The following is a 24657-nucleotide window of genomic DNA, read 5'->3' as shown; positions in this document are numbered from 1 at the left end:
CCCATATGTGGGGGCCTAGGCGCGTTGCACCACAGTGCCCACCATGAAAATATATTTTTTTGTTTTGCCTAGTGAATTGGTCTAGCATCGCACTGTAGGGGATAATACTGTAGTAGCTGGGCCATGCAATGTGTCTTCCATACTTTCTTTCTGTTTGAAATTGTGCAGCAAGTTGAGAGGTGTTTAGCACACTGACAACATGGCCGTTACCTACAGACATTTCATGTGACCGTCTGGCTTGGAAGGCTACAATGTACTTTGTGGCAATCATGAAAACTGAGGGGAAGGTCCACAAACCACAGATTGGTTGTGCGGCACAATATTGAACATTTTCCTTGCTTCTTTTCCCCTCTTTGCAGCCGCCTCTCCTCTGGTCATGCTGTCGTCACCTAGCACCTCCGCACATGACCAAATCATAAAGCTAGAAGGTCAAATGGTTTCCATAAAGTGAGGTTAAACTGGCTGAAGCACCATGCAACAGGCTACCTCACCCCATCACCACAATTAAGGTTCAAAGAGAGATCTTAATTACACCAAGCGGCCATTCCTGTCACTCTGAATTCACTGAAACATTGTGTATGTAATGTATAGTGTGGCCTTCATCTTGCCATTTTGTTCACATGTGGCATGAATGTATAAGTATTTGTGACATGTGTGTTGGTTGACATGTTTTTGCCCTTCTCCTACCCTTCTGTGAGCCTATCAGTCCAAATAAAGAAATTTCCCATGAAACCACAAACCATGCTGAGACTCGAGGGCACAGGAAAGACTAAAAAGCTACTCCGTTCAACGGTCCATGTGAATTGACTGTAAAAGTATGAGAAGGATGGAATGTCTATTGCCAATGTCAAATTACTCAGTCAAAGTATTCCATACCTGCCAACCTTTAAAAAATTTTTTGAGTAGCAACTTATCGCGGCGCGGCAATTCACGGCGCAACAACTTGGCATGGCAAAGCAACGGGGTCGCCGGCGGGCCCATCTGAGAGGCTACTTTGTTTTGCATAGTCTGCCCTACACCTAGGGATGCCAAATGTCAACAGGGAAGATATGAGACACTTCATTCAGGCAGGGGGGTCCTCCCCCAGAAAAAAATGCTTTTCTTAGATGCAATGTCCTGCATTTTAATGCATTTTAGCCTAACATCCCGTGTATCTGGCAAATAGTTTATCTTGCTCTTCACAGTACTTTGAACTACCATAATTTATTAAACTTTCATGGAAGATGATTTTTTTTGTTTCACACCATAACACCAATAAAAGACTATGATATAGTGTGCTGGAATTCAGGCCTCTAAATTAACTTTATTGATCACCAGCCAATATGGCTGTTAATCTTACTAGTCAAACATACCACCAGTCTGGCTAGTAGGCCTAAGTGGCTATTAAGTTATCCTATGTACCAGCCAAACAGAGCATTTGGTCACTTGGGGGGTGTTAAGGAGCTGGAATTGAGTATGAAATTGAAGTATTTGCTGATTATTTTTTTGGCTGTAGAAGGTACATGTAGGAAAATGTATAATTTGATTATAAAATACCGAGGCATTTCAGTGATTTTTATGAACAAAAAGTTGAATTGTAATGATTCTTACATCATCTCCCCCAATATTAATATGGTGATGTTGTCACCTACTGTGAAGAAGCATCAGCAGTAGAGAAAAAGATAAAGACAAGTGTTATCTAAGCTAGGATAATATCAGGTTAATATTATTACATTGGGGGCTAACATCAAAATCACACTTGCAGCATTCATTCAGTACAAAATGCGTCATGTAGTGGCTCTACTGAGGGACGGGGGCTAATGGTCAGTGCTCTTGGAACTTCCACGGTAACATTTGAGGGGCATCGCTTCTTTTTTTCCCACTTCTCTGCATAATAGTAGGCCTATCTACCCTCATCTGCCGTCGTGAGTTGGCTATTGTTCACTGTTCGGCACATATGATGATAGGAGAATTGATTTTATTAATAGATTGCCATACATACGTGATTACGGACAGTAGTCGTGGAGTGATGCATATTTGGTATGACGCACGAGTCACGACCTGTTACACCTGTTCACAGAATGGGCCATGACTCAGGGGGGAACAGTATTCCTATACGGTGTCATGGTAGGTTACGGATGTAGACATACTCCGAGCACAACCGTTAGAACTATCGCTTTATTTTCCCGAGTTAAAATGATCCGGCGCAAAGGGAAACCGAATTTGGTTTGCTGCTAATGTGCTAATTTATAGCGCGGTCATCGACACATTTTATCATTCGGAAGTTATCTCGTTTCGGTCCAATATCAAAACAAGCAACAACATATTGCCGTCAAATACGGCGAAACATTGGGTGAAGCATTACGACAGACCTCGGCCTTTAGTTATTTTCATAAGTTTCATACAGGCTACCTTTCTCAAAGTCCTTTACCTTTGAAACGGTGATTTTGACGGTGCTCACTTGTAAAACTACAGCGACAGTACCAAGATGGATAATACATGATGACAGGAGGAGGACACTTGTTTCAGAGCTTATAGGAGTACATTAACCAGTCTCTCTGCTTGCGTGATTTCGAAGCAAACTTTCTATATCTGCAGCTGATGCCTCGACTCGAGAGGAGCGCAGCACAATGAAGACATCCAAACTAGCGCTCTGATTGGTCAATATTCCCCCCCACACACGTTGCTGGCCAATGGAAAGGCCAGCGCGAGACAATTGCAAGCAGAGCCATGTCTACGGCTCTGTGTGGTTGCAAGTCTACAGAGCAATTTATAAGGGCCCATGAACACACTTTGCTATTGGTTTTTCCCGTATTTTGAAGTGACAGCGCCGTAGTTTGATGTCAAAATCCGTATCTGCTACACAAAATGCGTAATGGTCGGCAGGTATGGACTATTCTTGTTTAAAAGGTTTACTGCATTAGCATGGTCAACAAAACTTCAATGTTGTTCACCCGATGGCGCAAGCATGCATGCACACACTTGCACACAATAATTTGGTGCCGCACTTATTTCCAACTACTACAATTCTTCTATTTTTTGCTCAAGAAACTGTGTAAATACTGCTGATTTCCTTGACAACAAAAAAGGAACAAACCAAAATAAAAACAACCAAAAAAAGATTGTACTGTTGGTATATATCCTTTCACCAATCATAAAACTTCTTTCGCCCTTAGGAGAAATGCTATTTGACCTTCACTGTACACAGTCTTTGACTATGCCTCCATGGTGTGCCTGGACTGTGAAAATAGTTTGCACACACACACATATAGCACTGCATCCATGCCTCTGTAAACCACATGCAAGATGGAATACAAAAAGCTCTTGTAAATTGATCAATAGCATTCATTATTAAACATGTGTATTACTCATCAACTTGTTCTAATCTTCAACATCTAATCTATAAAAAAACGTCAAACCTACTTTTCACTCTGCATCAGGAAAAAAAAAAACTAATTTCGATATAGTCCAGCACAGTGGCAAAACAGTGCAAAGCCCACAGTAACAAAAAAAGATAATAAATGATAACAAACAGTCATGCCTTCCAAGAAAAAAAATCACCATAGATAGAATAGGTCATTCCGGTTCAGTCCATGATGAAAACAGTAGCAAGTGAAAAATACAGGATGGTTGACAGATAAAAACGGGTGATGATGCATTGCATTCCTCCATGTCTATGCCTCGGGCTCCATGGTACAGCTAGGGTGATGTGGAGGTGTCGCCAAGATCAAAGAGCCCATGAGGCCCCGAGCCACACCTCAATTCAAGCCAGAGATATCAGCCACCGGCCCGTTTCCTGGAAAAATCTACGGACGGCTCGCTGCCCTCTTCTGGCACTTAAGTCAATGGGTTAATGATTTTTTTTTTTTAAAGCCATCAGGGTTTGAGACCGTCGGCTGTGGACGTCACAAGGGACGTGCTAAAAGGTATTTGAGGAGAAATAAGACCAATGGCTGCTATTCAGCCACAATGTTTCGAATCAAGTAGGCTTTGGATGGTTCTTGGGTTCAATTCTTTTTCTTCTAGGAAATAAAATGTCAAATCAATATTTGTGACGCAAAATTGAAGCAGACGAATGACAGATGTTAGATGGTACTCTTGGGCTTTAAGGCCCATATAGCAGCATTAACAAGATATAGCAGCATATGCCTTGTTATGGTAAGGACGTGTGATGATATTTCTGTGCAGTGTACCAAATACAGAACATAATGTTTCTCTTTATTAGCTTCAAAAATAAAAACAAAAGTGCTAATGCAAAAAGCAGTTATGAGCTTAGTGGAGGCAAATAGCAAAATAATGAGTGCAAACAGCAACATGATTAATTTTGGGTTTGGTTAATCATGGATATGCCGTAGTTCAATAAGACAATTAATATTGGTCACTGATAAGTTTCCGTGTGTGCGGTAATTAGTGAAAAAGTGCATGTATGAAAAGCAAAGTAAAACTGAAGAGCTATATTTAAATTTGTTCTAAAATGTGTACACAATTACTAGTCAACCTTTTGTTGCTATTATTAACAAATTGAGAAGGCACACACACCACAGGAAGTGTAGATCATGCACGAATGCACACACATTTATTTCAATCAGGATAACCTATACATGATTAAAGAAAAATCACTCATTATCATTTGGTTGTTTGCTTTCATTTCCTGTTCAAACTACAACTTATAGGGGTTGGACAAAATAACTGAGACACCTGCCATTTGAGTGTCATTTAGTTCCTCTTGCCTCCACTCCACAGTTAATCCAGTTGGATGTGGTTCATCCTTCTTGGTGGTATGTAGACATTACCTTGGATACTGTGGCTCTTGATACATCAGAAGAATTCGAGACGATTCGTGTAATGAATTGTTGAGAGGGGACCATTCGAACAAAACGTTGGACCATTAGTAGAAGGCATGGGGCGTTTCGTGCAGTACCTGAGGATTTTTCGTCGAAGACCTAAGGACGTTACGTTCAACCCATGCAGACCTTTCGTTTAACTGGGCAGATGTTTAGTTTAGTCTGCCTATTTTATTAGCCTATCAAACTTGTGTGCCTACCACCACAATGCAATGAAAACAAAAATCGAACCGTGTAGAAAGTGCGTGCGTGCGTCTCTATTTTTTTTAAATTAATTTTTCATTTTAGTTCAGTTTTTTATCATTAGGCCATTTCATAGCCTATTTTATAAATATACTATATCGTAGCGGACTGCCTCTGCCTCCTCCGGAGTGAGATAGCAGCGTTACCCCCTGTGCACTACATCTGTCTATATATATATCTGAGTTATTTCTAATGTGTTGGTTACTGATTTGTATTCATTTTTGGAAAGGTAAAGGCAGTCTTATTGTTGCCTAGCTGGCGCCCATGTCATAACTTAAAACAGTCGGTTGCACCGCCGCTACAATACCGACGAAATGTTTTAAAATGTAGGCTTACAACAGTAATTTAAAGGTAAGGGATAATGTATTGTCCCACATGACTATAAGAAAATATTGCCTATACGGGACGAATAAGACCCCCGATGCCGAAGGCAGAGAGCTGTTATTCCGCTCCGAAGGAAATATATTTCCGTAGTCATGTGGACAATACATTATCCCGCCTTTACCAACATTAGAAAGCATAGAATACACTGTTAACCAGTAGTTTATAGTAACAGGTTTATTGCCATTTTATAGCGTGCGCAAAGAAAGATATAAAAAGATATACAAAGAAAGAAAGGAGTCGCACACTGGAGCTGAATGCAGAATCAAAAGCTGCCATTTACAATTGTCCTAAGACGTCAAACTGGTCCTGGATTAACGCATCACTGTTACGTTATTTGTTCTACTGTATGCATCTAGGCCTATATTCGTTATAACAAGGCCGACAGGCGGACAACAGATGCGTCCCTCTATGCCAGTTCCAACTATGTCATCCCCCCCCCCTCCCCCCCAAACAACGCCCCCCCTGGCCTCCTCCTAGCCTGTCAACGCCCCCCGAGGATGTACTTTTTGTTTATTGGTCATCATGGACACTCCAAATATTGTGGCAGGCAGCAAGGCAGCAAAATGGCGAGACATGGCTTTATTTTTTGCAGTTTAGGGTATAATAAGCTTAGCCTAGATGAAGTGAACATTACAAATTACCAGACATTTATTAGGCCTAACAACCTTTAGTATCACGCCATTTCAGCAGTATGTGCATGTGGGAAAGAATCTAAACATCGACAAATAATAAATAAATAAAACCGTTTGGGTGAATCATGCGCTTATGGACTTTTTTTTTCAATACCAGCTTCACCGTCAAGGCACAAAGCAGTGAAACTCAATTACCCAGAATGCTGCACGTGAGCTCTGTACCCGGGTGATTCTGGAAAACAAACATGGCGGCAACTCGCTTTACTTACTTTAATAATGTGTTAATCCGACGCTAGATTTCTTAACTGATGAAAATCGAAGGCAGAAATCAACATTGTAGTGTGTAAATATGAGGTCGATTGGTCTATTTGTGGCGTACATCACGATCGGCTGAGTTGTTGGCCTCACGTTTGTCAGTTAGCCTGTGGCTAGGCTACTTTTCGCCAACGTTAGCATCCGGTTAGAAAGGCTATGCTTGCACGCATTCGCTCCGGTCCAAAATGGCAAGTCTGCCGCCTTGTGGCCACATGAAGGAACAATTGAAGGAATGCGTTTCAGACACAATTGAAGGAATGCGTTTCAGACGGACGGACGGACGGACGGACGGACGGACGGACGGACAGACAGACCCTCTTATAGAGATGCTGGGACGCATCTAAAAACAGATATCTTAGAATGAAGTCTTATGAATGGTCCACCATGCTTAATTCCATAAAGCATGCCAAATGAACTTGAAAGAAATGCGAAATGAAAACAGCGTGTCAATGCAAGCTCTTTTTTTTTAAATCATAAATACAGTATGAAATAGTGATGTGAGCTGTTCCAAATTGAGAACAAGCGCACAAGTCTGCAAACAAGGGTTTTGCAAAAGTGCACTACTAAAAATAAGACAAGATATTCGTTGTGATGATCTGAGTTATTTCTAATGTGTTGGTCACTGATTTGTATTCATTTTTGGAAAGGTAACGGCAGTCTTATTGCTGCCTGACTGGCGCCCATCTCATAACTTAAAACTAAAGTCGGTTGCACCGCTACAATATCGACGATTTTTTTTAAAATGTAGGCCTACAACAGCTTTAAAGGTAAGGGATAATGTATTGTCCACACGCAGTGGTAGAACGCAGGTATACGGAGTATAGCCTACCCACTTCTAAATTTTAGGGGATTCAGTATACCAACTTAAAATTGATTGATCCATTATTTAGAATGGCATAAATATATACAGTATACCCACTTCAAAAAATGCGAGAATATACAGTATACCCACTTCAAAAAAGTAGACTACACCTAGACTACAAATATTTTCCTACGGGGCGAATAACACCCCCAATGCCGAAGGCGGAGTGCTGTTATTCCGCTTCGAAGGAAATATATTTTCCGTAGTCACGTGTGGACAATACATTATCCCGCTTATGCCGCCTTTACCAACATTAGAAAGCATACATAGTAAACCAGTAGTTTATATAACATGTTTATTGCCATTTTATAGCGTGCGCAAAGACAGATAGTTCGTGGAACGCTCATAATTTAAAGGTGGGGTTGCAGGTTGGCCAAAATTCTTAGATAGAATGCGATTATGACATCACGTTGGGGGCTCCCCCTGGGTTTTACTAGATTCTGTATTGTCTCTGAATGGGGAAGGTTGCAAATAAATAATTAAATAAACCATATTTATTTAACATGCTGACCAAAATCATTGTAATTTTTAAGGGGTTAGCTAAAATAGGGCCTAGGTAGATGCTGGGTAGGCTATTCTTTGAAGAGTCTTGCGTTGAGATGACAACCTCAACCTCAACCCCAACCGTCTCCGATGTAACGATTATAAAGAGATTATAGACCGTATGAGCGCCGAATGTGAATAACGTGTTGTGTATTGGTAAAAAAAAAAATCTGTATCGCACTTTTTTGTTTTACTGTAGGCTATAGTTTCCAGTCAGATTGGCCTAGTCTACACTCAGATAACTGAATGTTTTGCGTGCGCATCACAGCGTGCACCATGGTGTAGTAGGCTGTGACCACCAGACATTGTTAGTAGCCTATTCATCAGCCTTTAGTGGGCCTATCACGCCATTTCAGCGTCATGTGCATGTGGGAAAGAATGTAAACATCGACAAATAAAAAATAGGCTAAAGAAAACCATTTGGGTGAATCATGCGCTCTGGTTCAATGCCAGCCGTCAAAGTAGTCAGAGTTTACCTAATTTAAACGGCTGCAAAGCAATCTCTCTGAGCGCAACGGCAAGCACATGTGCGGTCCACAGGGCCATCAGCAGAAAACGAATAAATGAAACTCCCTTGCAATAGGCCTATGTCCGAGAACAACATAGGCTAACACTAACACGCCGTAGGCTATGTCGAATGGCGCATTTGTCTACTTGTAGTTGGAGCACCGTCATTGCCGCGAGTTTCTGACAAACTATATAAATAGTTGAGCACAACGTGACACTATCATAGACAAAAGCCCGTGAACATAGTGACACACACTTCACAGTGGTGTTGGTGAAAACGAAACGAAGTTGCCTCCCACGGCCCGAACGCAAAATAATGCCGAAAACTGAATGCCCCCTTCAGTTGTCCTGGCTACAGGCAACTGCGCGTTATCACTGTTTCTTCTTCAATGTACGAGCACTTGCATTGCACTCGCTCTGCACTTGTCTCACAATGCAATCAACTGCGTAATCCGGGCCAAATGGGCAACTGGCGCGTTATATCACGGCTTCTTCTTCAATGTACAAGCACTTGCATTGCATTGGCTTGTCTCACAATGCAATCAGGTGCGTAATCCGGGCCAAATAGTCCACCTTGTGAACACAGGCGGGAAGGGAACAATTTGAAGAACGCGTTTCGGACGGACGGACAGACTGCTGCTGGGACGCATCTAAAATGCGCTTTGCTCTTCAAGTGACTAGCCAGCGATACGGTTTTATTTCCCCAATACACAAAAAGTTATTCACAGACGGCGCCTCCATAGCTACCCTACGGTACAATGGCACATCGGATGCGCAACCAACACATCAGTCGCGATGGCCAAGGCAGGTCAGGGAAATGTGTCTGAACAGATACATTTCATGCTTGCATGACAAATAAAGTATATTCTATTCTATTCTAACTGCCTTACAGTTGCAGCACTTCCTTGCTGTCTAAAATTTAAATCTTAAATGCAGCAGCAGCTCATAACATGAGCTCCAGACGCAGCCCATCCGGGGGCAAGTGGCAACACAGCGCGAACGATTACCACTGCAAATAAATAAATGAAAATTAGCACAGTAAAATGTAAGTTAATATGATTCATAGGCCATGTGTTTAACTCATCATAGCATACAATTAATACATTTATGTATTTTGAAATATAGGCCTACATGGCTGTTTGCACAAGCAGGTGTGTGTGATTCGATGCGCGAGGCTCAACTCGCTTTAATCCCCACCCAACGGCCCTGGCCGTTTCACGTTACATGTGTGTCGTAACAGAAGTGCGTTGAAACAACAGACCGACTAACATTTACTGCACATAGTTTTCATTTTAAGTGTCATTAAAAGACAACCACTGATGTGCGCCCTGACCATCATTAGCTATCTATCGATCCTGCTACAGGCTGAACACTTTGAGCCGGATGGTTGGCTGGAGGAGGCAACGCTAGCCTAAAGAGTAGGCTACTTCACCCTTAAGGAAACTATCAAGGAACTCCTCACTTGTTACTCACATACTAGTGTTAATAAAATATGTCACGACAGCGGCCGGCGGACAGTGACAGTTTGCTTTCTTGAAATAACAACATTCGGACAATAGTGTAGACTTGTGCGCTACACGCTGGGGTGGGGCAGGGCTGCTGTAGGTATCCATTGCGCGCGGCCGGTCGCTTTGGGAACTGTGTGTAAGTTGCATTTGGGTAGGCTATTGCGCGTGTTATAGTTGATTAAGTAATTGACGAGCCAACGTCCGGCAGCAGTGGCTGAGTGTGTAACTTAACTTAACTTAACTTAACTTAACTTTTGTAGGCTACTATCGTCCGAGTGTCTCCAGATTGTGATTATTTATTCATTTATTCAAAGACGATAGCAGTTTACAGACGCTGCTGGTTGCATGGATATTGTGGTGGTTTTCCCTCCTAATTGTATTTTATGAAATTGTAAAAATAAAACTACCATAACCTTTACTCCCGTTGTCTGTCGTTCCTGAATCGTGGTCTAAATTTCACCTCTTACAATAGTGTAAACGTAAAAAACCGACAACATACCAGTTAAAATGAGTAGGCCTAAGTACATTTTATTTATGAAGCACATCTGAAAACAGCAAAAAAAAACAGTTGATTTACATACTAGATTACTCGATACTAGATACATTCCTAGAGACAGAGAGAGACAGAGAGAGAGAGAGAGAGAGAACGCGCTCCTATGCAGTGTTAATATAGCGATTTCACTTCTCTCTCGCTCTTAGTGTTTTTAGGGGCCAAGCAGCGAAGCTGGCGAAGGCCCCTATAGAGTTAGTAGGTTTTCTTCATTATTATTATTATTCTCTAGTCACCATTCTTCTCCCTCTGCAAGTCTATGGCAGCCCATAGAACCGTACGTAGGAAAATGCTGTAAATCGGCACACACATTCAGGCCCGGCTCAGCATTACCCACAGCAATTTATAGGTCCCCAGCCCCAACGCTCTAGCGCCACCAACAGGTCAAAGTTGCAGGTACATTTCTGCTTGTAACTTTTGAACCGCTGGGCCGATTTTCATAAACTTGGTATCCCTGGAATCCTTGGGCCAAGACGAATCCAACGCACCCTATGACGTCATTTTCCGCCAGGATAGTTTTCCCGCCATTTTGGATTTTGTAAAATTCAATAAAAATGCTATTTTTTCGGCAATTTTTGACCAATTCACCCGAAATTCGGTATATAGTATCTCTGTACTGAGCTACACATGGGGTCTTCAGGAATATTGGATATCTTTTATCGTTTAGCCGTGAGAGCCAATCAAAATTGTCGTAAACGTGGCGAAACAGGAAGTGAGGTCATATCTCAGCAACCGTTTGTCGAATTGGGCAGGGATTTTGTACACACATAGTAGTCCATCCCATGACCTACCACAAAAAAAAATCAGATCCCCAGCTCAAACTCTGTAGCGCCACCAGCAGGTCAAAATTTTAGCTACATTTTTGCCTGTAGCTTTTGAACCGTACTCCCAATTTTCAAAATATTGGTACACAGGTCATCTTCACACTATGCTGCACCCAGGTATGGATTTTCGTAACGATTGAAAAAACTATCAGCTCTCAGCAGCCATTCAAAATTGTGGAAAGAATGGAGGGATTTTTCTCATCTCTCTGTCCCCTTTGCCAACGGCACCTGCGCACGTTCACTGACACCATTCTCGGCAGGGGGTCTCTGGACACACAAGAGACGAGAGCTTAGGTGTGTGCGTAGTCTGCTATTGCTCTAGTGTCAACCAAAGCCCCACTGCCCCAGCCCCTGCACATACCCCCCCACCTCCACCCCACACACACAGACAGAGGGAGAGGGAGGGGGAGAGGGAGAGAGAGGGAAGGAGGGAGGGAGAGAGAGAGACCATTGTTGTTCTCTCGGTTCCTCTGTCTCACACACACACACACACACACACACACACACACACACACACACACACACACACACACACACACACACACACACACACACACACACACAAACACACACACACACACACATACACACACACACACACGTTGCTTCTATATACACCAATTCCTCAGACCAGTCTCTCAAAAGGCTGGCCAATATTACATTGCAGCCTATAGGATTCTTATGTTTAGTATTTCAAGGACATATCTATTTTCAGTAGGCTCCCGATTCTTTTCCATAATATTGTATGTCATGTAAACAATTTTACTAAATAGAATGATCACAGAGGATTATAATTGCTGTCCAAAAAGCAAGCCACTCAAGTATAGAAATTACTTGCTGATATTTTATAGACTAATTTGAGAGGGAATTGAAATGTGTTACTCAATATAAATCAAGGGCAGGACAGGCCCTGCCATGGCCAACCGGTAGGGCACTCGTCTATCATGCGGCTGACCCAGGTTTGATTCCCAGCCCAGGTCCTTTGCCGACCCTCCCCGTCTCTCTCCCCATTTTCCCCTCCAAGGAATGCACCCCAACATTGGCGAGATTTGGGCCAAAGGGGGCGCTGCAGTTCCTTCTGTTGCCGTGGCGACTTTGCCAAGTTTACTGCTTGGCCCCGCATTGCTGCTTGCAGCTATATTTGTTTTTGTTTTACTGGACTTAACACGGGTGCAGGGGTTCTATAATGTTTTCCGACACTGTTATTTTTTCTGCCTCATGCGCGAACTATTTATTGTCATTCAGTTTGTGCCATTATTAGGCCTAGGCCTATATGAATCGCGGGTAAATCAGTTTTACCACATATTTAGACTTCGAACAAAAGAAATAGGCCTAGGACACACGGGAATAATAGCCTGACTGGATCGATGGACGATTTCCAACAATAAAAGACAGGCTATGAAACAAAATAGGCAGCTACCAGCTTATTCAATTAATAAAACTATAGCCCAAGAACATTGCCTCGCCGGGCAGAGAGAGAGAGAGAGAGAGAGAGAGAGAGAGAGAGAGAGAGAGAGAGAGAGAGAGAGAGAGAGAGAGAGAGCGGTCCTATGCAGTGTTAATGTAACGATTTAACTTCTCTCTCTCTCTCTTTACTGTAGCCATGGACTTAACACAGGTGCATGGGTTCTGTAATGTTTTCAACACTGTTATATGCATAGTGCTCTGGCTCATGCGCGAACTTTGTTGTCATTCAGAATCAGAAACATCAAAGTGTCGGCAGACAGCATTCTCTTGTTGCTGGTGCTTCGCATCTAAAAAGTTACCGCCCAAGAACATTGCCTCGCCGGGCAGAGAGAGCGAGAGAGAGTGATAGAGAGAGAGAGAGAGAGAGAGAGAGAGAGAGAGAGAGAGAGAGAGAGAGAGAGAGAGAGCCAGCGCTCCTATGCAGTGTTAATGTAGCCTAACGATTTAACTTCTCTCTCTCTCTCTCTTTACTGTAGCCATGGACTTAACACAGGTGCATGGGTTCTGTAATGTTTTCAACACTGTTATATAAGCCTAGTGTTCTGGTTCATGCCGAACTTTGTTGTCAAAAAATGTAAGGGCGTAAACGTAGGCTAAATTGTCAAAAAATGTAACGACGTAATCGTAAAAACAACAACAACATACCAGTAAAAACGAGTAAGTAAATTTTATTTATAGATTTACATGTTTAAATCAACAAAAAACAAAACTTAACAGCTGATTTAGGCCTATTTAAATAGGCTAGACAAAACCGTTAAAATGAACATATTTAAATAGACAAAACCGTTAAAATGAGCATTAAAAAAGCTGATTCTAAGAAAACCCGCATTAAAAAAGCTGATTTACATTTCTAATATAGGCAGACTGAAGGGACCTTTAGTTGAAACCTAAGGATCTTTAGTTCAATTTTAAGGACCTTTCGTAGGCTTTTGCGGTAGACGGACCGTCCTCGACTAAAGATCCCCTGCCTTATACTAATGGTCCAACGTTTTGTTCGAATGGTCCCCTCTCAAGAATCCATTCGACGAAAAGACCTGTACCCCATCAGAAAGACTTGCTTTCTATGTCAAAGATGCAACAGTTACACACATACCAAGAATTTCTCCTTTTTTAACTCTGACATGACACCCATAATGTTGTGTGCATTGCAAAATGTTGAGCAAAACCTTGCTTTTACCCTGATAATTGAACCTTCACACTTCACTTTACTGGTGCAATGTGCCATTAATGAAGACTGGCCAACAGGCTGGTCCACTTGAACCATGAAACTTCCCACACTAAAATGACAGGTGTCTCAGTTATTTTGTACAACCCCTGTACAAACTTGCAGTTTGTAAAAATGTATTGCCCAGTCATACTACGGATAATTTAATCACAATTGATATGGCATGTCGAAAAAAAAGCTTTTGTCACAGCTTTGGCTTTTAAAGATTGACATATAACAACTTCCCTTAACATTCCACATTGCTACTTATAAAGGAGTGATGCAGCGATGGGGTTGTCTCACACTTTTCCCCACCTGTTCAGCCTTTTCAGTCTTTCCATTACCACCTTCCTATCCTCTCTTGCCCAGCCTTTCCTCCCAACACCTCTTTTTTCTGTCTGGGTTGGAGTAGACATTTGGCTGGGCCTCTTGTCTCCAAACTCAATTGAAAACACAGTCCTCCAATCCTCCTCCCCCCCACAAAAAAAATCTCCAACTTGAATCCCATCCCGCCCACTCCCGATCGACTGACTTTTAATAGAGGCTGTGAACTTTTGTTTTCCAAGTGAAAAGTTTTGGCCCATCTATTTTATTAGGTCTAAACCTTCAGGGGAGTTCAGCTGGGGACAACTTTGAGACTTCAAAGGTCCTGAATCTATCAAAAGCCTAGCACATCATGAAATGCCATTTTATAACAGTGTGTGTATTTCACCTCATTTTAATAGTGCTTCGCTGTTCTCACAATATTTCCATTACCGAACAGTGCAGATGTGCTCACTATCATGCATCGCATCTAGGGCAGTGCAATAAATCAACTTTATATCGTGATATCAATTTTGCTGTCAAACAATAATCATATCAAATTTCATTTATATCGATTTGAAACAATATTTTTTGTATTTGCCTATACTGTCAAAAGGAAGGTTACGCTAAACTCAATACATCCCCCTCCACTTGAGCAATTGCGAGCACAGAGCAGACTTGCTACCCAACACTCATGCAGAACACCACTATGTGTTTCTCTATGGCCTTCCATTCATACTGCTGAAGGAAGGGAAGATCGTGATTGTGATTGTTCAGCCCAATTATTTTTAATATTGCCTGAAAAAAACGTGATATCAATATTGGACACTTCACAGGTTTTTTTATAGATAGAAGTAGCAACACTTTGGACAATGAAGACCAGTCTCAATGTGTTCCCACATGGGGTGAAATTATTAGTTTCGTTACCTAATTGTTCACTGTTGATGTAAGCCAAAATGTGTGTTTTTTTATTTTTTATTTGCAAATAATACCTGTTCCTATGTAGCAAAGACTTAAAACCAATACAATTCGAGAGGTCTGTGGGGTGATTTTATATTGCAAATGGGATCCAATATACATTGTAGACATTGACAATAGTGCTTCAAAACCTATGACCAGTATTCTGTGTGTGCCATAACAAAAATGTATAATTGGTCCCACATTCCAGTTGTGGACACCTTGCTAAACCCAAATTAGCCACGAAGCCTTTGTGGTACTCTTGGTTGTATAACATGTAAGCGTCTCCCAATTGATTTGGGTTTCCAAGCTTTTTTGGGGAAATGCAATGGGGTGAGGGGTGGAATTGAGCTGAATGGATATAACTGCATTAAAAGTCCAATTAGGGCATAAATATGAAAGACATTTTGAGAGTGTGTTTGTGTGCACCTTAAGAGGTGCTTGAGAGAGAAAGAGATAGATAGATAGATAGATAGATAGATAGAGAGAGAGAGAGAGAGAGAGAGAGAGAGAGAGAGAGAGAGAGAGAGAGAGACAAGATACCACCTCTATTTCAGATTTTGTTTACAGGTTCTGATATTAAGCAATCAGGTAGAAAATGGACTCACAAAAGCCTTCACCTTCACATTCCACCATGCATTATTGCCGCTCTGGTCCCTTAAGACAGAGCTAAAGCAGGTGCTGTAAAAAAGAAAAGAAAAAAAGTGCCACAATGTGTCTGGTGGCAATACCCCAAAGAGCGAGAGGGAAGAAATGGGCAGGCAGGCACAAATAAAAAAAATAGATACAGAGGGAAAGCTAAAGCTATATAGGTGGGCAAAAAATGGATGGATGGATGGAAGAATGGATCGATGGATTGATGGATGGATCGATGGATAACAAAAAATTGATAAACGAAAAGAACAAGAAAGAGATAAACGGAAAGAATGAAGGAAAGAAATGAAACTAACAGAGGAACCAGTCATATGGTCTTGTAGAGGAGAGTTGTAGGGAGGTAGGGACAAAAGAAATGAAGAGCAAAGAGAAAAGAGAATATGCATAAAGAGGAGGTCTCTGTCAGCTGATGGCTGCAATTTTCCAGCAGACTGATGATTGAAACTGCGCCTCATTGGAGAAGGTCCCCGCTCATTTTTCTAGGTATGACACACTGCCCGCCAAAATAATTTCTGGGAAAAAATAAAATAAAATGAGGGAAATAATTGGCTCGCTTTAAAAAAAAAAAAAAAAAAGGAAAAAAATACTCCCCACTTCATCATTTGGGAATTTAAATAATTATAACCACTGTTCCGTCAAATAACAGTGTTTGAATTGCAGCTGAACAATGGTCTGTGGAGAAAGAAAGATGACCATACTGTGCCATAACGACGTCACGATTGACCATTGACTTTTCTTGGAAAGTAATTTGTCATGTTTCATTAGTCGTCTGTCCTCCACGGTGAGCGGACCGCATGGAGTCCATATGTATGGTCATATTGTTAATAAAAAGGTCATTGCCGCCATAATTCGTACATTCATTACCCCTGAAAGCTCTTTATGCAATGGTCACCCATAGTATTATGATGTAGGGAGACGTACAATAGCAAGAGCCTTCCCATAAACGCCAACATGAAAAGATACAGAAAAAAACAACAAAAGAACAAAAAACATTCAAACTCTTTCACCACAATTAGTCTCAAGAGATTCAGATCATGCACAGTGAAGAGTGCTCTCATCATAACACAATGAGTAATAGCTTTGGATATCTCTCTCACCCACACAAACACATGCAAGCATACACATGCACATGCTCACACGTGCGTGCGCACACACGCACACACACAATTATGGATATCATATACCACTCAGTAGGCAGAGGCTAATGTGCAGTCCTGATGCGACCCCAGCACAAAGGACACAGTGGTGATTACACATCAGTGCATTATCCTCAGTCACCCACACACAGCATGCTGTCCATAGTCTGCCGCCCATCGCCCATCATCTTGCACGTGTGAGTACATGTGTGCATTCCTGCCCATTTTGTTTGTTTGCTCTTTGTTTGTCTGTTTTGCTTTCAGGGTCATCACTGGGAGCAGTATTTATCAACCTGACACTGACTGTGAACCACAATGCACACAGCCCTAACCTCTCATTGTTAACAGTCTGCATCACATTGGTGTCCGTGCGTGCGTGCGTGCGTGCGTGTGTCTCAGGTACCACCCCGGTCGGTCCGCCCGTGTTGGAGTTTGGGTGTTTGTGTGCTTGCTTACTCTAAACCACAGACGCACCCTTACTCACTGTATGCGTGAGCGCAAGTGTGTACTCTATGCACGCACGGCCATGCACTTGCTCTGAACCACCGACTCAATCCCATACACCTCCTCACTCACTCACTCACCTTCGATGTAAAGCGGCTCCACCACGTCGTGGTTGATGAGCTCGAAGTTCTCGTGGCCGATCCAGTGCTCCACGTTGCGCTTGCGGCCCGTGAAGAAGTTGTCCACCACCGTCACCTCGTGACCATCCATCATCAGCTTGTCGGTCAGGTGCGAGCCCACGAAGCCGGCACCTCCAGTGATCTGAGGCAGGGAGAAACAGAAGGACACCAGAGAATATTTATAAAATGTAGAGACGATTCATAAGCAGGCTATGAAGCCGGGACCTCCCGTGATCTGAGGCAGGGAGAAACAGAAGGACACCAGAGAATATTTATAAAAGGTAGAGACGATTCATAAGCAGGCTATGAAGCCGGCACCTCCCGTGATCTGAGGCAGGGAGAAACAGAAGGAAATAGAGAACATTTATAAAGGTAGAGAAGATTCATAAGCAGGATCCACATGATGCCATGCTCTCAGCTTCGATCCTATGTCAGCCATGCCTCTTTAGGATACTAGGAGAATGAATGGAGTTCAATGCAAAGTCACGCCCCTTCAGGATCCCTAACTTGGTTTCACTTTAATGCACTGGTGACACATCCTAGGACTCAACTTGGTCTACCATGTTAAACATAATTGAAGGAAACGTTGAAGTGTGTTCATATGTTCGTATCTTGAATATGAGACTAACCTCAGTTATGATCAACTACGGGATAAGATCTCAATATGAATATATCCCTGTGTACATAGAAATACCAGTATTACGATTTCTTGACTGTTATAGAATTACCTTCAAATGTGTATAACCTGGATACCAATAACGTCCTAAGGGAATTTTCGATATTCAGCACAAAGTGTTTCCATGTACTCCACCTCTAACACATCCCGATTTTTTACAAATCCTAAATAAGGGCTTATCCGAGATATCGTAGTTGGAAAACGTTTTTTATGTTCACAGGCAATGTTCACTGGGGATCTTTTAATATGACGATAATATTTGGGATACTGAACTGCATGCTATCCCATTCATTAAGGCATAAGGGGAAGGGATATTTAACATCGTTTGTTTGAATGAATGAATGAATGAATTCTCAAAAAACCCTTAAAAATCCCTGCTATTAGATAGTGCAGAGGTCTTCAATCTTTTTTTGTTCAAAGATCTCATCTCATGTGAGAAACACACATGTAAACACTGTGTATACATCTCCTTTCAATTGCACCATTTTAAAAGTGCAGATGTCCTCACAATTACGCATCGTTTAGGTACATGTTGACATGAGAAAAAGTCCTTGAAAGGAGACAAGAAAGGTCCCGCCCACTGTTCACTGTGACGTTTTGGTCTATTGACCTTCTTCAAGCAATTTAATTAGGAAACTGAAGGTGTTCCGACCGTCATTCCCGGGTTTAGCCAAAGTGAAGTAGTCCAGTTCCTCCTGGGTCTTCCTCCATCTTTATTCAAAGCCTTCCTAGCAGCGGTGGCCAGGGGTCCAGGTTGCATTCCCTGACTGCTCTTGTTTATCCCTGAGGCTGAACTCTCCTACGAAGATAACCCATGGCTAACTCGTGGGCCTATTTCATGAGAAAAATGCTATTTTAATGTTCCAATGTTTAAATGTTTTTTTTAAAGGGACACTGTGTGAGATTTTTAGTTGTTTATTTCCAGAATCCATGCTGCCCATTCACTAATGTTACCTTTTTCATGAATACTTACCACCAGCATCAAATTGTAAGTTTTCATTATGACTGGAAAAATTGCACTTTTCATACATGAAAAGGGGGATCTTCACCATGGTCCGCCATTTTGAATTTCCAAAAATAGCCATTTTTAGCTAGAAAAATGACTGTACCTGGACCATACTAGAAAATATTTGTTTAATACTTAGTAAACTTAAATGTAAAAACTTCAATGAGCAGCATAGTTGCAGTACCTTTTTTGACCATTTCCTGCACACAAAAATCTCAATTTGTGGAGTCTTTTGTTGTATTGGACTTTCTATTGAAGATCTATGATGTAGTAGGCACTGTTGGGAAAGTTACTCAAAAACTGTAATGCACTACTTATTACATGTTACTGTCATTTAAAAGTAATGCCTTACATTACAACATTACTTTTTTTAAAAAGTAAGGCATTACACTACTTTTGCATTACTTTTAGTTACTTTTGCCAAAATGACAGGAAATAAGGATTTGGCAATCTACAGTGCAAATCTATGAGGTGGCATGACTTTCACCTGCCATCCACAAGTCGTTTTGGAAGCCTGCAGACTGAAAAACAACATTTTCAGGAATTGCGTCTTACCCACATACAACATTGATTCACCAATACAATGATTAATCCTTTCTCTTCTTACCACACCTTACCATGCACACCAGCGCCGTTTTTTTTTTTTTTTAAATCTATTACGGACGCATGCTGCACAGGCTCCGTTGCACTTGGCTGAAACATAAAGCCACCTCACTGCACTACGAGTTTGAAAATTATTATTGATAAAAGACAAGATGCATTGCTACATGTAGGCCCATTTTGAATATTAATTATATACAGCACACCGGGGAAAATGTCTTATCAATGAACGAAATTATAGGAGAAAAAAATGATTGCGAGGATACCAGCCAGTCAGTTTGCAAGCTCGTGGCTCGCCTGAATCATGTGACTTTGTGCGGAGATCAGTTTGTCACTCACTCACAACTTTTTACGCGCGCTCAGTCAGCACCGCGGGCAGCATATTCTGCGACTTGCACAAACAGCTAGTTCTATTCACGCAACTAACATATTGCGCAGGAATTTACAGTGATAGGCTACAAAGTGATGCAACGACAGCAAGCATGTCCAATTTTCCTACTTTGACAGGCGAACGTATAATATTTTATTTCAAATGGATTTATTTAAATAATGGATTTATTTAAAAGTGATGCAACGACAGCAAGCATGTCCAATTTTCCTACTTTGACAGGCGAACGTATAATATTTTATTTCAAATGGATTTATTTAATGTGATGTTTAGTTGAACAAAAGTGAGGGGGATGCAACGTACTCATCGGATACCCTGCCGTGTCCCTGTCTCGTGCGAATGGTATGCATCCCCTCCTTTCCTGACTAATTTGGTGGTGCTATGGCACCTCTTCAAATCGTCAAATTGTTTGTAGGCTACTGTTTTTCGACGTGGAAAGCGGTTTGGGTTTCAAGCACAGTGTGCATTCAACTGAAATGTTCTTGGCGTCCTTATTTTCAATTACGTCAAAGTAGTGGGCATATACCCATCTTGAAAACGAGCAAGCTGGATCGGTCATCCTTTGTCAGCATGCCATTTCGAGAGACGAAGCATGAAAGAGGAAGCAATGTTCTGTGTGGAACTTTAAAATCTCTGCGCAGACGTAGGCTATCAGATGCAATAGCTGATCTCGCGGTGATCCGCGAACATTGTATAAAGCATGCGTAAAAACATGCGTTGTAATGTGCAAGTTACTTGCATTGTAACGAGGACATATTACCGTTTTTTTCCGCTGTAATCCGTTACATTACTGCGTTACTCAAAAAGGTAATGCATTACAGTAATTAGTTACTTTTGTAACGCGTTACTCCCAACACTGGTAGTAGGGGGATTGCGCGTATTGATGCAAAGGGGCAAAATGGATATGTTGGGCACATTGTCGTAGAGATAGAGAAAGAGAGGAACAACAAACAGAAGAAAAATGAATGGGCTACGCACATAACCCTCGGTTCTCTGAAGGAGAACACGAGACATTAACCCTTTCTCTGAAGCATGGCCTCTGCAGCATACACAATTGGTTTCAGAATGATTCATGTCAATCTGCCGTTAGACATACAGGCCTATACAGTCGTGATAAAATGTTACAAAAACCTGATGGAAAGCTTTTCTGAAGCAATCTGGTGACCGGGGGAATTGTTCCGATTGGTTAGCGCAGACATTGCTAGAATGATGGAGAATATACAGTGAAGGAAATAAACGTTTGTGGGCTGGGAAAGAGTGACAGGGCCAGGGTGTTAGGGATAGAGGGATAGAGGGAGGGAGTGGTTATAGAAAGATATGGATCAGTGATCTGGAAGAAGAATCTTGGGTGGACTTATGAATGGAGTGGATTTATTTTCAGTTCCGTCCAATAACTCTATACACCGTTATGTCAGTCCCTCAGTCGGAAAATGGTTTGCTTTTTTGAGGGTTGGCTGGCACACAACGTAGGTTTGTCGACCTTGTTCAGTTGGAGGGGACGTATTGTAGGCTTCAACTGGGTGACAAAAAATATTTTCAACTCAAAACAAAAAAGGCTTAATAGAACATCCAAATGCAATTTACACAGCTGGTATTCCACCGTCAATGCAATAATTTCAAAGAAAATTAGAGAAAAAAATGTTGTGTGCCCAAAATAAAATGAAATGTTTTATTTGTACAAAAATGCACTGATTACGCTACCAAACTTGGAATGATAGCTTTCAGAGCAATCACAAACAAAACAAAATAACTAATTTCACACACACACACACACACACACACACACACACACACACACACACACACACACACACACACACACACACACACACACACACACACACACACACACACACACACACACACACACACACACACACACACACACACACACCGCTTTCAAGGATGGGTGGATATTTCCGTATTCAGGACATCAGCTGAAAGCCAAGGCGAGGAAGCAACTAGACAAGACACAAAAGCCTGGAACAAATAAACCTGTTAGGGTAATTCTCAACAGCAGACGTGGGCCCCATCACAGAGGCAGCCAGACAGCCAATGCTTGCTCATCCTCCGCACAAAATGTTTCCTCATCTTTGTGCACGGCGGAGCGTGAAAGCATGGCAAAGGAATGAAAGCTGCCCCCGTGCCCTCCTCTTCCACCCCCTCCTCCTCCTCCACTTACCCAACACCAAACAGCTGCATCTGCTCAGGAAAAGCTGTCTCCTACTACACCCTGTACCTGTGTGAGCGCTCTGTGCCCAGGTGCAAATTCAATGGCCAAAACATGGTGGTTGCCTGGGGTTTACAGCTAGACAGAGCTTGGTCTGTCTGTCGGTCTGTCTGTCGGTCTCTCGGTCTGTCTCTCGGTCTGTCTCTCGGTCTGTCTCCCGGTCTGTCTCCCGGTCTGTCTCCCGGTCTGTCTCTCGGTCTGTCTCTCGGTCTGTCTCTCGGTCTGTCTCTCGGTCTGTCTCTCGGTCTGTCTCCCGGTCTGTCTCCCGGTCTGTCTCCCGGTCTGTCTCTCGGTCTGTCTCTCGGTCTGTCTCTCGGTCTGTTTGTTTGTCTGTCTATCTGTCTGTCCTTTCCAGGAGGTAAGTGAGGATACTGGTCATTTTGGACTTAATTTATTTTTGCCGTTTCAGTCTACTTTGCTTAGTCCAGCACCCACTTGACGATGTGTGTGTTTTCTCAGTTCGTATGTGCGTGTTTTCTCTAATCTGGTCATGCACACAGCAACTTTTGGTTACATGTTTCTGTTGGCTGCAATGTAAAGGGGGGGTTGAATCACAAGAGAACATTTCATTGCTCAGGATGTAGCAGAAAAATGAAGTCTAAGCATTAATATTCTCCGTACAGTAATGCGTGGAGTCATGACATTGCAGAGGTTGCCTTTTTCGAGAGACAATATCCGAGAGATCCGTCCGTCCGTCCGTCTTTAGGGGTGAAACAAGGCTTTTCAAAGAAAGGCTTTAATGACTCACCAGAATCCTCTTGCGATCCTTTTCAGACAGGAACTTCACAGGTGGGTACTTCTGCGAGAAGCTAGGAGCAAAAGGAGAAGCAGGGCAGTATTAGCATGGCTCAACCCAGTCAGACACCTCTCAACATCTCAGCGGGGTATTTCAGAAAGCAGGTTCACTTACTTAACTGGCTGGGTACGTTAACTCAGAGGAAGTGGAGAATCTGCTAGTAGGAGACCCTTCTGCAAATCTAATTAGTTCTTTAACACATTGAATGCTACTTTTTATTTTATATTTATTTTTGGGATTTTTAGACTTTATTGAGATAGGACGGTTGAAGATGGTGACAGGAAATGAGTGGGAGAGACAGACAGAGACAGGGGAAGGATTGAGAAATTACCAGGTCCGTATTTCTTAGGCCCACCGAGCCATGGGCCCCTGAATACTACAATACATTTAATATTATGTTTTTCGATTCCTATGCAACAATAATCTAGGCTGCTGCCACTCTACATCAAAGTTCCAAAAACAGTGTGGCACACTATTTGGTAAGAGTACCGTAAACCACTTACTCCGAGTTAACTCACCTGAATGAACCACCTCCTTGGAATACCCAACTTCTACAGACAAACAAAAAAATAATGACAACAAAAAGTAGTTATCTCACTGCATGAAGAGACTTACAATCTTCCAAAAGAAACCTAATTTTGCTGTTACATGCTACATGAGGCTTAAGCTTTGGATGGACATGTTTGAACTGATAAACAAGCACAAGCCGCAAGACTGTTATCGGCTATGCAAGATTGGCTGCATCAGTGATCTGGCAAAACAAGTTTTCTGATTGCCTGTGCCATCTGCTACGCCAAGAGCAGCACCAAGAAATGTGCAGATCTGGTGATGGCAAACTCCACTGGCAGACAGACTGACAGAGTTGTCAATCTCGGGTTCAGAAAGTAAAAATCCCTTCCACAAGTTTCTTCCAAGTTCCAACCAGCTTGAATATGCTTATTGTAATGGGCACTTCAAACAGGTAGCCCAGTTATTCCTTGCAGTTACTTTTGTTGGAAGGAAACTGTTTTGACTTCTAAACCAGGTTCTTGACATCTCTGGCAGTGGAGAAAACATGAAGGTACGCCAGCCAACGTGCCCATCGATCAGTCCAAGGCTTGCACTGCACGGATGAGTTTGAGCTCATTGGACAAGTCAGTAAGGCACTGACACAGTCTAGAATGACTGAAACAGTCTGGGGACGAATTACATTTTATTACAGATCCATACTACACATGGTATTTTCTACTTTCTTACATGTATGTTTTTTTTGTGCCTTTTTTGGGGATGGGACAGCGAAGATCTTGAAAGCGAGAGAGAGCTTCCGATAGATAGATAGATAGATAGATAGATAGATAGATAGATAGATAGATAGATAGATAGATAGATAGATAGATAGATAGATAGATAGATAGATAGATAGATAGATAGATAGATAGATAGATAG

General features: G+C 42.1%; 1 protein-coding gene across 3 annotated transcripts in view; it reads right to left on the bottom strand.

Moving 5' to 3' along the window:
• uxs1 (UDP-glucuronate decarboxylase 1) overlaps positions 1-24657 on the bottom strand; it is a 106697-nt gene that overhangs the window by 49463 nt on the left and 32577 nt on the right. For 2 of the 3 annotated variants that reach the window (XM_063214223.1, XM_063214221.1), the window contains exons 5-7: positions 23750-23782; positions 23184-23244; positions 17497-17677 (exon numbers count right to left, since the gene is read on the bottom strand). In XM_063214223.1, the coding sequence (XP_063070293.1) occupies positions 17497-17677; positions 23184-23244; positions 23750-23782 (275 nt within the window). The remainder of the gene's footprint in view (positions 1-17496; positions 17678-23183; positions 23245-23749; positions 23783-24657) is intronic. The other variant, XM_063214222.1, reaches the window with a different exon arrangement.

The sequence above is a fragment of the Engraulis encrasicolus genome, chromosome 13 (assembly GCF_034702125.1).
Source record: "Engraulis encrasicolus isolate BLACKSEA-1 chromosome 13, IST_EnEncr_1.0, whole genome shotgun sequence".
Classification (NCBI taxonomy): domain Eukaryota; kingdom Metazoa; phylum Chordata; class Actinopteri; order Clupeiformes; family Engraulidae; genus Engraulis; species Engraulis encrasicolus.
The sequence above is the reverse complement of the archived record's forward strand: the minus strand, read 5'-3'. Positions and strand labels throughout refer to the sequence as shown.